Here is a 15,807-nt window from a genome sequence, read left to right as displayed (position 1 = left end):
AAGTCAGACTGATTATATTCTTTGCAGCCAAAGATGGAGAAGTTCTATACAGTCAGCAAAAACAAGATCAGGAGCTGCCTGTGGCTCAGATCATGAACTTCTTATTGCCAAATTCACACTTAAATTGAAGAAAGTAGGGAAAAGCACAAGTCCATTCAGGAACGACCTAAATCAAAGCCCTTACAATTATACGGTGGAAGTGACAAACAGATTGAAGGGATTAGATCTGATAGACAGAGTGCCTAAAGAACTATGGATGTAGTAGGTTCATGACAGTGTATAGGGGGCAGTGATCAAGACCATCCCCATGAAAAAGAAATGCAAAGAGGAAAAATGGTTGTCTGAGGAGGCCTTACAAATAGCTGAAAAAAGAAGAGAAAGGCAAAGGAGAAAGGAAAGATATACCCATTTGAATGCAGAGTTCCAAAGAATAGCAAGGAGAGATAAGAAAGCCTTCCTCCGTGATCAGTGGAAAGAAATAGAGGAAGGCAATAGAATGGGAAAGACTAGAGATCTCTTCAAGAAAATTAGAGACAGCAAGGGACCGTTTCATGCAAAGATGGGTTCGATAAAGGACAGAAATAGTATGGACCTAACAGAAGCAGAAGATATTAAGAAGAGGTGGCAAGAATACACAGAAGAACTAAACAAAAAAAGACCTTAATGACCCAGATAATCACGATGGTGTGATCACTCACCTAGAGCCAGACACCCTGGAATGTGAAGTCAGGGGACCTCAGGAAGCACCACTACGAACAAAGCTCGTGGAGGTGATGGAATTCCAGCTGAGCTATTTCAAATCCGGAAAGATGATGCTCTGAAAGTGCTGCACTCAATATGCCGGCAAATTTGGAAAACTCAGCAGTGGCCACAGGACTGAAAAATGTCAGTTTTCATTCCAATCCCAAAGAAAGTCAATGCCAAAGAATGCTCAAACTACTGCACAATTGCACTCATCTCACACGCTAGTAAAGTAATGCTTAAAATTCTCCAAGCCAGGCTTCAGTAATATGTGAACTGAGAACTTCCAGATATCCAAGCTGGATTTAGAAAAGGCAGAGAAACCAGAAACCAAATTGAAAAACATCCGTTAGATCATTGAAAAAGCAACAGAATTACAGAAAAACATCTAATTCTGCTTTATTAACTACACCAACCTTTGACCATGTGGATCACAAAAAAACATGGAAAATTCTTAAGAGACGGGAATAGCAGACCATCTTACCTGCCTCCTAAGAAATCTGTATGCAGGTCAAGAAGCAACAGTTAGAACAGGACATGGAACAACAGACTGGTTTCAAATTGGGAAAGGAGTACATCAAGGCTATATATTGTTACCCTGCTTATTTAACTTCTATACAGAGCACATCATGCGAAATGCAGGGCTGGATAAAGCACAAGCTGGAATCAAGATTGCCAGGAGAAACAGCAATAACCTCAGATACGCAGATGACACCACATTTATGGCAGAAAGTGAAGAGGAACTAAAGAGCCTGTTCAAGAAAGTGAAGGGGGAGAGTGAAAAAGCTGGCTTAAAACTCAACTTTCAAAAAAGGAAGATCATGGCATCTGATTGCATCACTTCACTGCAAATAGATGGGGAACCAATGGAAACACTGACAGACTTTACTTTCCTGGGTTCCAAAGTCACTGCCGATGGTGACTGCAGCCATGAAATCAAAAAACGCTTACTCCTTGTAAGAAAAACTATGACCAATCTAGCAGCGTATTAAAAAGCAAAGACATTACTTTGCCAACAAAGGTCTATCAAGTCAAAGCTAAGGTTTTTCCAGTAGTCATGTATGGCTGTGAGAGATGGTCCTTAAAGAAAGCTGAGCACTGAAGAATTGATGCTTTTGAACTGTGGTGTTGGAGAAGACTCTTGAGAGTCCTTCGGACTGCAAGGAGATCCAAACAGTCCATCCTAAAGGAGATCAGTCCTGGGTGTTCATTGGAAGGACTGATGTGGAAGCTGAAGCTCCATTACTTTGGCCACCTCATGCGAACAGCTGACTCCTTAGAAAAGACCCTGATGCTGGGAAAGACTGAAGGCGGGAGGACAAGGAGGCGACAGAGGATGATGAGATGGTTCGGTGGCATCACCGACTTCACGGACATGACTTTGAGCAGGCTCAGTGAGTTGGTGACGGATGGGGAGGCCTGGCGTGTGGGCGAGAGTGGGACATAGCTGTGCGGTTGAACTAACTGAACGTTTTCTGATTTGTCACCAAATATCATGCTCATTTCATTAATTTAACACTAAGATATGGCTCTTCTATTCCTACCAAATTGAGAACAAATGGCTAAGGTATGCAGTTTTAAAATAAAATTTAAAACTATAATGGCTATTAAGTGTAAAACAGATTTACTTCATATCTATTAGCAAGCTCAATTTCCAAATTTTATCATACATTGGAATCATCTGAGGATCTTTTAAAATTCTCTATAGCCAGGTCCCAACCACAACAATTAGATTTTTAAAAATTTGAAGATAGAAATCAGGCTACAATAATTCCTTAAAAGATACTCAGGTTTAATTAGCAATGGCTATAACAAAAATTATAGCAATAAAATTATTGTGTCAAGAAAGAGAGAAATTAAATGAATATTAGATAGGTAACCTGGGTACTATAAAGTTTCAATCTAACATGATGTTTTGGGAGCACTTAAAATAAAATATCTGAAAATCTCTAAGTGTACGTACCTCGGTCTCTCTCGATTTACTCATGAAAACTCTCAACTTTTCAGATATAAAACTAACACAATGAAAAGCCACAATTCACTTAATTGTTGAAACTTTTTACAAAATTATAATAATCAACTACTGAGACAACAATTCATGGATTATAATTAAATATTTCACAGAGAAACCTAGTAAGTCAACTTTCTAGGAACCTAAGGAAATAATTACAGGCGTATACAAAGTTGTATCTGTAAGATAAATTATGATATAGTAAAGTTAGAAACCTATAGTTATTAAAAATGGCATAAAATGTTAAATGGCATATAGTTTCACATGTTATTATTAAATATAAGTCAGTGAGAAAACATTTACAAAACGTATGAATGATAAACATAAAACCTACTTGCAATTGAACTGAATTGTGCCCAAGACCTTCCACAATAGAAGAAAATCTGTCAATTCTTCTTTCTTCTCCAGCTGATGTTAAAGCTTCCAAGACTTCTTCAAGGCTATTGGAAAATTACAAATTAAATTGCAAACAACAAATAACCCAGGTAACTCAAAATTAGTAGCTTAACCTACTACCCTCCAGAGTCACTACTTCTAGGCAAGCAATAACATTTTAAAAGTAGCTTACTGATTACATAGCACATATCAAGCACAAACCACGTTACATATTCATTTATTCCTCATAATAACCCTATGATCATATTTATTTATCAAACATTTATATAGTGCTTACTACACATCAGGTACTATGTAAACTGTGCTATAAATATTAGTATTAGCTAGTTTTAATGTATGTCATTCTACAAAGTAAGTATTATTGCTATTCTATACTGTAAGTTAGGAAACTGAAGCAGAAAAGGGTTAAGCAATTTGTCTAAGGTCTCACATCTACTAAATGATAGAGTGCTAGAGCAAGGATCTGAATCCAGACTGCTTTTAACCACTACAACCCTACTCTGCCTTGAACATAAGTAAATGAAGTTCTGGTGGCCAAAAACATACAATAGTAAGTAATTATAGTCAAATATAAAGAATGATGGTTATGTAAGAAATATACTTACTATTTCTTTCATAAGAATACTTATGCTAACAGTACCCGGTATACTGTAAAATCTCAGTTTGCGGACAGAGACAGTTTAGTCCTAACAGTTCTTTACATCATTTAAATAATCTATCTGAAGTCAAGAAATAATAAAAGCGATATGGAAGTGAAGGAGAAAGAGTAGAAGAGGAAGGAGGAAAAGGAGAAAGAGGATAAAGAAAGAGAAGGACAAGAAGGGAAGGAAGAAGAGAAAAGAGAAGACACAGGATGCAGGGGAGGAGGGAGGAAGAGGAAGAACGCATGGAGACAAGAGGGCGGAGGAAGAGAGAGGTGAGGGAGGGAACAGAGGAGGCACACCATGTTTCGACATTAAATTCATACTTGGGTGGCCTTCTTAAAACGGGAAAGTGCTAAAGCTGCACGCGTGGCTTTGCAGCTGGGACTGCAGCAGACACGGCCTCATCCAGGGAGGGGCACCGGCCGAGCCGTGCCTGCTGCCTCTCCAGCGAAGTCCAGCTGAGCGGGGCGACAGTCAGCAGACCCACAGGACCTCCGTGGACAAGTTTCCAATGTGTGCTGGGCGTTTCAGTGACAGGGCTCTGCCTACACTTAGAGGTCAGAAGGCCGTTTCTGTTTGCTCTGTTGGTTGTTTGAATATCTTTACCACATATAAAAGGCACGTGAAGTAATTTTTAAATGCTCTCTTGTAATAAGAATAGTAACCATTCTTAAAAAGACAAAAGGTTTATCTTTATCTTCCAATACATGTAATGGCTTTTTAGTTACAGCTTTAGAAATTGTAGATAATGTCTTTAAAGTTCAAACTTCACGATACACTTTATGGTCAAGACATTGTACCCTCAACCATTATAGCATCAATTATTCACTTATACTTCTATCTGAAAAAAATCTTAAGAAACAGAACCAACTTGTATATTTTTCAAAGTCTTCATTTAGACTGTTTATTGAAGGTCTGAGTTCAAAACAGTTTAAAAATAATAAAGAATTCCATTTTTCATAGAAACATGTCAGTCCATAACTACTGTATCAATTAAGAGAAAAAAATTTTTCCTTTCTGTTCAGCCAATATGAATCTAAATAAGCTGCTTAAGTATACTTCATTTATTTAAAATAAATTCTAGACTAAAATAATGAAAACATTATTGAATAAAACTGCATTAAATTACTGTGTAATGAGAGAAACAAGTTGAGGAGACTTACATGCTTTCCTCCCCTACGATGCACATTGCAGAAAGGAGCTTAACCACGTCCATCATCATGCCAGGCTGCTCAGGATCAATGGCTCTGGCTAGTAAAGAAAGACTCCTCTCTTCACTCATAATTCTTTCCAAGCCATACTACAACATTTTGGGAAAAAGGGGTTAAATTTTAGTGGTTAGTTAAAAAAAATACTGCCCTGAAGAAAATGCAGTTATTAAAAAAATATTTATAAGAAAATATACTTGCACATGTAGTAAAGTGAGAAAACATAAAGAATGCATAACATTCTAAAAAAATTCATACAACTATTCTCTTTACATTAAAAACTAAGAAAATCAATCAAATACAGATGACCGCTCACAGGAAATTTTCAGCAATATGACTGACAATTATTAGATAGGCAGGTGGCCAACTGGAGAAAGGGAGAAGCAGTGAGGAATACTGAGATTCCCTAACAGGCACGCACAAAATGCACAGGAGGAACTCTCCTGGGGGAAGGAAGGCTGGCAGGAGGCACCGGACGACAGAGCACTGTCCCAGAGAAACACAGTGTGAACCTCAGGCACTACATAAAATGCCAAGAAAAAGTAAAACTCATTTTAACAGAAGCATTTCAATATGGCCAAAAGGTTATCATTTCAACATGTGATCACTATAAAACATTTACTGATGAGATATTCTCACTTTTTCTTTTCTTCCTAAGTATTCAAAATCCAATGTGTATTCCACACTCAGAGCACATCTCAGTTCAGAGTGGCCACATCTCAAGGGCTCAGGAGTCATGCATGGTAACCGCATTCCACAACACAGGCCTAGACAGTAACACTTGGTTCATAAATGGGCAGAAGCTGAAGGGTGATTTGGGCTGATACCATGTAGGAACTACTGCAGGAATATATGTATTCTGATCAGAATGGTATTTTGTCATCAAAAAGACAACACATGATATTAATATAAATGGGATGATTTTGAATGTAAACAAGGTTTGTTTGCTACTGCTAGGATGTCACATCCTACTGGAAGATAAGGAGTTATGTTAACGACTCAGTATTTTGATTTAAAGATGTATACCTCTCTTAGGGCCCACTTACAATCTATGGGAGATAAGTATCAAATAACAGAGGATGAATGAAAGCAATAAAACAGTACTATTTATTCACCATACATCCCAGAGGATCCTTTTAAAGAGTGAGAAATTAGTCGAATAGAATTACTATTAATACCAAGCTCTAAAAAGGACCTTAATTCCAATTAAACTCAAAATTAGCATTAGATATCAGTATCAAAGTTAAATCTTTAACAAGCTTAGATCCAAATATTTTGAGTACTATGAAACCTTATTTATGTTTCCTATCTTGTATATGGCATTTATTTAAAGAAGCTTCACACTGTGGTGAAATATTGCACTCACTTCAAACTACTAAGGAACACAGGTACAAAGAAGGAAGTACAAACAGAAGGGCCAAGGGCCCCGGGGTATGATTTCTGAAGTGACTTCTCTATCCTGTTGGCCACAGGGAAATGTTTACAAAGAAGCAGCTGAACCAGTCAAGAAATGCTCACTTTTGTGATATCCTAGGCGGTTTCATGCCTGGAAACAGAAAAGCAGGCATGGGGCCAGAGACTACAACATGCCTTGACAATCATCCCAGGGAACTGTCAGAGGTTTGCAAATTATCACTGAGGCCCAATGCACAGTCAGCCGCTGACCACCAAGTACCAAGAGCTGGCTCTGGCCTAATAACCTGAGGCTGACAGAAGCTGCCACCAGCACCTCCCTGCCCTTCCCACACACTGGGCTGGCCGGGGCCAGCACCTGCCCTTCCCACATCAGAATGAGAGCATTCCCCGATCTCCTGGTTCCGACCAGCATCCTGTGAACTCAAAGCTTCTTCACAGGCAATTTTCTCTTGACTTTGCTAATAGAACATTGGACGGTGCTTGTTTTGAGGCTGGAATGAGGCCAGATTACCACAACTGAGTATCTAGAGCTAAAGACTGAACTGCTGACTACTATAAAATTATTCTCATTCAATTATTTTTTAAAAAAGGAAACATAAAACAAAACCCACGGACTGTGAGAGAAACAGTCAACTTACCAGCACTGGCATTTAAAGTGCATTAAATAAAGGCTACTATAAGGTTAGAGAGATGATGGCAAATTGTGGAAGGTCTGAGAAGGTCTCTCCACTGAATGTCTAAGATCCACTCCAGATTATAGGAAAACACATGCGTTCTAAACTGAGAACCAGTGCCAAGTTCCACTTGCATTCTACTTGAGGCCCATTATTACTTAACGGAATTTCGGGCCACTCAAGTTGTGTTCGATGGGGGAAGGCGAATCCCCTAAATCCTGTGTAGAATGTCTAACACATGAACACTGGTGCTGAATAACTATCCACAATGAGTTAGTCCCAGCAGCAAAGAGGAAGAGACTGGCCTCAGGAACAAGGCAAGCTAGCTGAGTGCCTTAAGAAACACACCAAAAGCTATCTTGGCTTTTATTTCCTCATAAATAATCAAAATTTTCTTCTAGTTAAAAACTACTATAAACTTCAATTTACTATTTAACTGCATGCAATGCTATTAGATTTGCTCATAATATCAATTATATAATTAATTACTAGCACCAAATAAGGTATCATACTTGTTTTTTCTCTTAAAGACTGTATTTTTCATCATTCAATTAACTTCTATACAGATTTCAGAGTAGGTACAGGAAAAAAAAATTTAACCAAAAAATCTCACATACAATTAACTTTATAATTCAGACATTATAATACTAATTCCAAGTATCATTAAAGTGTTTTTGTAACTCTATCAGCATAAGTGGTAGCAATAAATGCAAATGATAATATATTTAATGTATATACATAAACTATATATACATAAACTAGAAACAAAATGATCCACTACTATAACAATTAAATCACATTATATTAATTAGAATATAAACACATAAAGTTTACTCTCTTTCCAATTTGATCTCAAACCAAGTAAGAATATTATCTCCTATATAACCCCTCACTTTAACCATGACATTCTTCTCAAATTCAAATTATGATTCAAATACCCCTTTGGTTTTTAAAAAACATCCCTGAGTTTTTTCTGCTCAGCCTTCACCACTGAAGTTTCCAATTCATATTCCTACTTTAGGAGGTCCCTCCCCGATCCCCACCCTCACCACCGCCACAGCAAGTATTACAGGCTCAGTCTGGAAACTCCTTATTAATAGTTTGATTCCCTTATTCACTCACTCTTAACACACACTCTACAAAAGCCACATAATCTATCTAAAATCAAACTCTCACAGACCAATCAGTTCAATATAGAAAGGGGTTGTGATTTCTGTAACAGAAATTTTCCCTGAAATTATATCTGACTGAAGAAAGCAGGGAGGTTAAAAATATTTCATTGGCTAAAAACAGAAATTTAGACTTCAGAAAATGATGAAAAATTCATAAATAGTCCAGTAAGAAAAATAATTAGAAAATGTAACTATTTGCTGCATTTAATCAATAGAAAAGTAAATGTTAATAATTTAATAAGTACTTAAGTATGAAGTTCTCTAAGAATTTATTTTTAAACCAAATTTTTAAAAATTATCAGAAGTATACAGTTTTGCTATAAAACACACATCATCATCTACCATAGGTAAAATTTCCTCTCCCACTGTCTAATGAACGAAAACACCTATCATTATTGCATACGATCAGGAGGTAGATGCATTTATATGTTAGAGCTAGAGACACATCCCGGAACAGAGCTAACTTCTGCAATTAACAGTATGAAAGAAAGGAAACACTGTTAGAGAAACCAAACTTCAGTACAGGGCAAAACCATTTCTCTCTTCTAACGTATGCTCCTTAAACATTCAGACTGCAGATCCGCCACATAATACTGGGTTTCAATATGACAGCTGACCCTGGCACAGCACAGGGTCTAGGGGCACCAACCCCTCAGGCAGTCAAAAGTCTGAGGATAATATCTGATTCCCCAAAAACTTACTCACTTAGCCTACTCTTGACTCCTTACCAATAACATAAACAGTCGATTAACATATTTTGTATGTTAAATGCATTATATATTTTTTAAATAAAGTAGAGAAAAGAAAATGCTATTGAAAAAGACCATAAGCAAGAGAAAATTCTTTTACAGTACAAATATGTATTTATTTTTAAAAATCCTCACGTAAGTGGACCAGTGAAGTTCAAACATGCATTGTTCAAGCATTAGCTGCACTTGCATTAAGCATCATTGCTCCACCTCTAAGATCTATTCACATCTGTTCACATTAATTTCATTAAAGATTTAAATTCCTAGACTATAAAAACTAAGTTTTTCCAACTTAATTCTTTGGTAATAAGTATTACTGAAGATCATATTTAATAATCATGTATGATTTCTAAGCTGATTCATGCTATACTTTTGAAAATTAAAAAAGAAGGAAGGGAAGAAGAAAGGGGAAACAAAACGCAGACAGATAGCACGGTACCGAGGTAGGGAGGAAGGACAGAAGGAAAAGAAAATTAATCTGTGTACGAAGGATGAAGCAGCAGAAGAGGGTCTATTCATCCCCAAGTATCTCCAAGTACATATTTCATACAAAACTAGAAACAACACAATTCAATATTTTCCCCTTATATACTGAACAGCTTATCAAAGCAATACATCACTTTGGTGCAAATTCTGTATTACATAACTCTACTTCATAAGAATTTCTATAAGAACTAATAAAGAACAATACAGCTACCTATGTGCATACCTGGGTATTCATCAAGGCCTTCAGACACTGTATGACTTTGTGCTGATTCTTCTTCACAATTGTTTCTTGTCTGCATGAAAGATATCAGTGTTGGAATCATCATTGGACATTCAAATGTAGCTTGACTAGAAATAATGATTAGCAATACTTACATTTTGCCACTAATCAGCTTTTCCAAGATGTCGAGTAATAATCCAAGCCCCTCATGTCCAAAGCTTTCCACCCAACTGAAAAAGAGAAAAACCGACAGTCATATATTAAATCAGTATTCTAGTTTAGAATATCACGATAATGATATATACTCGCAAATATTTTGTACTTGTGATAATCTAGTCATAAATACAACAAAAGAATAACACTGTATATAAAGGTATTCATGATTCGCAATCTTAGTTGTGAAAGAAGCAGCAATGATGGGACAGCCAATGGGATGCAGACCCCAGCTTGCACTCAGCTTTGTGAGAGCTTAGCGTGCCCAGCTCGTCCATACCCCAAGTCCACTGACATCATAAGAGCAGTTAAAACCTGCCATGTTGGAAGTACTGACACGACAGAAGCGGCTAACACCGCTGGTCAGAGCACCGCCTCACCCAGAAAGCTGGCAGTTAAACATTCACCAGCTCACCACTGGGCAAGCCTCAGTCTGGGACTGTTCCAAAGAGCAGACACTGGGCAAGGGAGCAACATTTGAAGAGAGAGGACTCTGGTCTACATAAAGAAAACGATTACTGAAAAAATTAGTCAAAATACTGTAAAAACCACATCCTATGAGAATTTCCCAAATCACTAAAATACATCCTTATACATGTTAACAATTTCTTAAAATTTCAAACTTCGACTATATTTTTTAAAAAGCTTCATAAAAAAGAAAAGCTTCATTATTATTTTTAAATGAGTATTTCCATCTTGACACAACCACCTCCATTCTGTAAACCCATTAATATAATCACAGTATGTATGGAGCTGGGGCTTCCACTGGTGGCTTAGTGGTAAAGAATCCACTTGGCAATGCAGGAGATGTGGGTTCGATCCCTGGGTTGGGAGGATTCCCTGGAGAAGGAAATGGCCACCTACTCGAGTATTCTTGTCTAGAAAATCCCTTGGACAGAGGAGCCTACAGTCCATGGGGTTGCAAAGAGTCAGACACGAATGAGCGACTTCATTTTCACCTTCACTTAGCAACTAAAGAACAACATGTATGTAATTAGGATAACTCTGCCAACAGACAACAGCTCACACCTATTATAGTAAAACAACCCTAGGAGAATCAGTGCCGATCTGGAAAACCTAGCACAATAAATAAAATAATGGTAACAATTAATCTTCTAAAAAGTGGGGGAAAGAAAAAATATAATATGAAGTATATGTATATTTCTTTGAATATATGTGCTTGTATATATGTTTGTATGTATGATTTTATGCGAGTGTGGGGGAGTAGTCTTCAAAAACAGAATGTTAATAACCGTAATCAGAAGCAGGATGCTATTAAGAATAAAAAAATTTAAGTCATATACCAAGACATAATGCCATTTCCTTACTTAACACACAATAGTACATTTCTTAGAAAGTTAAGAATAAATATCAAACATAACATATTTGCATGAAAAAAATATTACTTTAAAAATTCCATTTTCTTCATTTGTATATACAACCATTAGGGTGAACATAACTTAATCAACTACAAATATTCAGTTTCTGATTTCAGTTCACTTCAGTCACCCAGTCGGGTCCGACTCTTTGCGACCCCATGGACTGCAGCACGTCAGGCCTCCCTGTCCACCAACAACCCCTGGAGTTTACCCCAACTCACGTCCATCGAGTCGGTGATGCCATCCAACCATCTCATCCTCTGTCGTCCCCTTCTCCTCCCGCCTTCAATCTTTCCCAGCATCAGGGTCTTTACAATGAGTCAACTCTTCGCATCAGGTGGCCAAAGTATTGGAATTTCAGCTTCAGCATCAGTCCTTCCAATGAACACCCAGGACTGATCTCCTTTAGGATGGACTGGTTGGGTCTCCTTGCAGTCCAAGGGACTCTCAAGAGTCTTCTCCAACACCACAGTTCAAAAGCATCAATTCTGCAGCACTCAGCTTTCTTTATAGTTCAACTCTCACATCCACACATGACTACTGGAAAAACCATAGCATTGACTAGACGGACCTTTGTTGACAAAGTAATGTCTCGGCTTTTTAATATGCTGTCTAGGTTCATCATAACTTTCGTTCCAAGGAGTAAGCATCTTTTTATTTCATTGCTGCAGTCACCATATGCAGTGATTTTGGAGCCCCCAAAAATAAAGTCTGTCACTGTTTCCACTGTTTTCCCATCTATCTGCCATGAAGTGATGGATCCAGATGCCATGATCTTAGTTTTCTGAATGTTGAGCTTTAGGGCAACTTTTTCACTCTCCTCTTTCACGTTCATCAAGAGGCTCTTTAGTTCTTCTTCATTTTCTGCCATAAGGGTGGTGTCATCTGTGTATCTGAGGTTATTGATATTTCTCACAGCAATCCTGATTCCAGCGTGTGCTTCATTCAGTCCAGCGTTTCTCATGATGTACTCTGCATATAAGTTAAACAAGCAGGTGACAATATACAGCCTTGATGTACTCCTTTCCCTATCTGGAACCAGTCTGTTGTTTCATGTCTGGTTCTAACTGCTGCTTCTTGACCTGCGTACAGTTTTCTCAGGAGGCAGGTAAGGTAGTCTGGTATGTCCATCTCTTTCAGAATTTTCCACAGTTTGTTGTGATCCACACAGTCAAAGGCTTTGGCATAGCCAATAAAGCAGAAATAGATGTTTTTCTGAAACTCTCTTGCTTTTTCAGTGATCCAGTGGATGTTAGCAATTTGATCTCTGGTTCCTCTGCCTTTTCTAAAACCAGCTTGATTTTAACCAACACCCAAAAAAGAGTCTGCTGTTTAGATTGACAGACTCTTCTCAAACTATTTTACTCATCTCTTATCTATAAGAATAATTCAAGAATGCACTTAACAAATTACTTGTAGTCATTTCAAATCTACTTTCACATTTCATGAAAACACCTATAACATCCCACTTAACTCCTTGATGACATCCTATTCTGTACTTATTCTAATTTCACTTGCAGCATGGAAGCTTGAAATCAAACACACAATAAGTAATTTGAGGGTTTTTTGAGAGCTGGCACTAAGATATGTGCACAGACTCTGCTCATCACGCCCTCCAGTCTTAGTACTTCACAGTAAAACTTGGTGAATTTTCAACAATCTCTGTTTTTAAAACTATACCCATAAAAAATATTCTAAAGCTAATATAATTGGTTTAGGATCATTCATACTGCTATCACTTTCAATCATTATGGAAAATAAACTTACTACTCCTAAAACTGCCTTATAACAAAAAATACAAATATTTTAAAATTATACTAATGGAAAAGAAGATACTATTCCACATAATTCCCAGATAGTGCCAGTGGTAAAGAACCCAATTGCCAATGCAGGAGATATGAGAGACACGGTTTGATCCCTGAATCGGGAAGATCCCCTGGAAGAGGGTATAGCAATCCACTCCAGTATGCTTGCCTAGAGAATCCCATGGACAGAGAAGCCTGGCAGGCTACAGTCCGCAAGGTCACACAGAGTCGGACACAACTGAAGCAACTTAGCACACACACACGCATGCACATGGTATGTTCATTTTGGAGCCCACTATAAAACCTAGGAAGCATATCAATCCAGGTAAATCAAACCTGACTAATAAATAATATTAATAGAACAGGGCTATTTCAAAAATGTATCATTACTAATATAAGAACTATATAATTATAGAATACTGAGATCCACAGAAGTTCTCAAATTAACTATTTCTGGACAAACTAAATAACTGTCTTCTACAAAGTAGAACATGAGTCATTAAAGTAAAAATTATACCCACTCATGCATATTCAGTTCAGTTCAGTCACTCAGTCATGTCAAACTCTTTGCAACCCCATGGACTGCAGCACACCAGGCTTCCCTGTCCATCACCAACTCCTGGAGTTTACTCAAACTCATGTCCATTGCGTCGGTGATGCCATCCAACCATCTCATTCTCTGTCGTCCCCTTCTGCTCCCACCTTCAATCTTGCCCAGCACCAGGGACTTTTCAAATGAGTAGGTTCCTCACACCAGGTGGCCAAAGTATTACGCATGAACTAATTTTCTATAAAAGTTGAATGTAAAGAAGCACTAAACCCTATTACTTTACACTATAAGCCTTTAACTCATGGTGGGAATATAGTTTATCAACAACAATAAAATCAGAGACACTGGCAACAGCCTTCTGAAAGCCGGACTACACTTTACATTTTGTAAAACATATCAAAAACAAGGCAAGTCAGACAGGATGCAGGGAGAGGAAGCTAAGATGCTTAATAACAAAAGAAGCACTAATATTTAAACATGAAATGAAAGCTGGTGAATGCAATTACTGAATATGTAATGGTTTAAAACAAAATAAATGTGCATAAAAAAGTTTCCTGTTTTTCTTAAAAATTTGCAAGACCAACATATTGTTGTATTAACAAGTTATCATTCACAAACGAATTGCCTCAAAAGCTTTGCCCTCACTCCTACAGTTTTCAGCAATGTTATTTTTAAGAATAGGGGTAAATATCACTTCCTATCTTTGCTGGAAAAGATGTTCAAGATGAAAAAGTGATATTGAGTAGGTAGGTCTGCAGTCCTGACAGAGGTTTATTAAAATCCATAGCTTTCTACAGAAGTGAAAAATTTCTCATCATCAATGTAAGAAGCAACCTGGAAAAAAAATTATCAACTGATCTATAAATAATCAATCTTCAGGAAACAAAATCTGTGCTATTTATTCTGTGCCTGTCAGCATAATGTCATAGGGCACCATGTGGTTTAACTAAAACTTGCACTCATGGATGAAGAAGCACTGTGCAAGTGCTTTTTATTCATGAATAGAAATGACAGAGATTACTATGACATTTGCAATGGAAAAAAATTGCTTTAAAACAGCAAAAAATAACATGCTAAGCACTAATTTAACACAAAAGCTACCTCTTAAAATCATATGACAGGAAATACCAAACTCTTCTCTTTTAATTGCTTCAAGAAAAACTTCTAAGTGTATTACCATTTAGCACTTCCTAGAAGGATCTCAATGTAGAAGAAAAAAAAGAGGTGCAATACTAACAGAAGAAGAAAAAAAAAAGAGGAGGGAGAGGGGCATCTGGTCTTAGATTAAATGTTCAAACCACCTTTAAATGTTCAAAGAAGCTTAGGCTTTGAAACTGTTAATGCTTCCAGACAGAGGATGACATCAAACGTGCAAAGTAGTTTCTGGTGTAGTTTTGGCTTTATCAAACAAATACAGTCACCTCATAAAGCAAAAACGGTAATCAGGTCTCAAATTTACTTCCTGGCCAAAGGAATAAAGCACTATCTATTATGCTTCCTACAGACAAAAGCTATTACCTCTCTTCCCAAGTGCGCTCTAAAGAAGAGAAAGACACATCATGGATTATCAAGGTGGAATAAACCTACCAGATAGGGAGCATTTCTTATTTGTGTTTAAATCACCTGGCACAGACTAAGCACTCAAATGGTTTTAGAATAAAGCTGAAGAACCTCCCACTTTTATACAGTTGACCCTTGAACAACACAGCTTAAGGTCACTGACCCCTCACTTAGTCAAAAATCAGTGTATGACTACAGTCAGCTCTCCATATCCATATCTGGGGTTCCTCCGTATCTGCAGATTCAAGCAACCTCAGATTGTGCAGTATAATAGTGTTTGCAACCGAAAAAACTCCGCTTATAAGTGGACCCATGTGATTCAAATCCATCCTGTTCAAGGGTCACATTAAGAGAAGTTAAGGTTGCCTGAAACAGCATCTAGGTCTGCCAATGGCCAGGCTCTTGACCTTAACTTGATACATGTAGAAAAAGGCAGCAAGTGATGACACGCTCCATGCAGCATCACCGAGCCTGTCCCAGCCTTCACGCCAGAAACACTGATTCTGATCCCAGAACTAGTACTTGTCCATCCTGAAGCAAGAATGATGAACCTGAGTCCCTGCCCTACATCACACTTTAGGAC

At 37.6% G+C, this 15,807-nt stretch overlaps 1 protein-coding gene across 6 annotated transcripts in view; it reads right to left on the bottom strand.

Annotated features, from left to right (window-relative positions):
• The window catches only part of DIAPH3 (diaphanous related formin 3), a 527,980-nt gene that overhangs the window by 363,464 nt on the left and 148,709 nt on the right, over positions 1–15,807 (bottom strand). For all 6 annotated transcript variants that reach the window (XM_043478170.1, XM_043478172.1, XM_043478171.1 and 3 more), the window contains 4 exons: positions 9,873–9,947; positions 9,721–9,790; positions 4,956–5,092; positions 3,087–3,192 (listed from right to left, as the gene is read on the bottom strand). In XM_043478170.1, coding sequence (XP_043334105.1) covers positions 3,087–3,192; positions 4,956–5,092; positions 9,721–9,790; positions 9,873–9,947 — 388 coding nt within the window. The remainder of the gene's footprint in view (positions 1–3,086; positions 3,193–4,955; positions 5,093–9,720; positions 9,791–9,872; positions 9,948–15,807) is intronic.

Source organism: Cervus canadensis, chromosome 9 (genome assembly GCF_019320065.1).
Source record: "Cervus canadensis isolate Bull #8, Minnesota chromosome 9, ASM1932006v1, whole genome shotgun sequence".
NCBI lineage: Eukaryota > Metazoa > Chordata > Mammalia > Artiodactyla > Cervidae > Cervus > Cervus canadensis.
The sequence above is the reverse complement of the archived record's forward strand: the minus strand, read 5'-3'. Positions and strand labels throughout refer to the sequence as shown.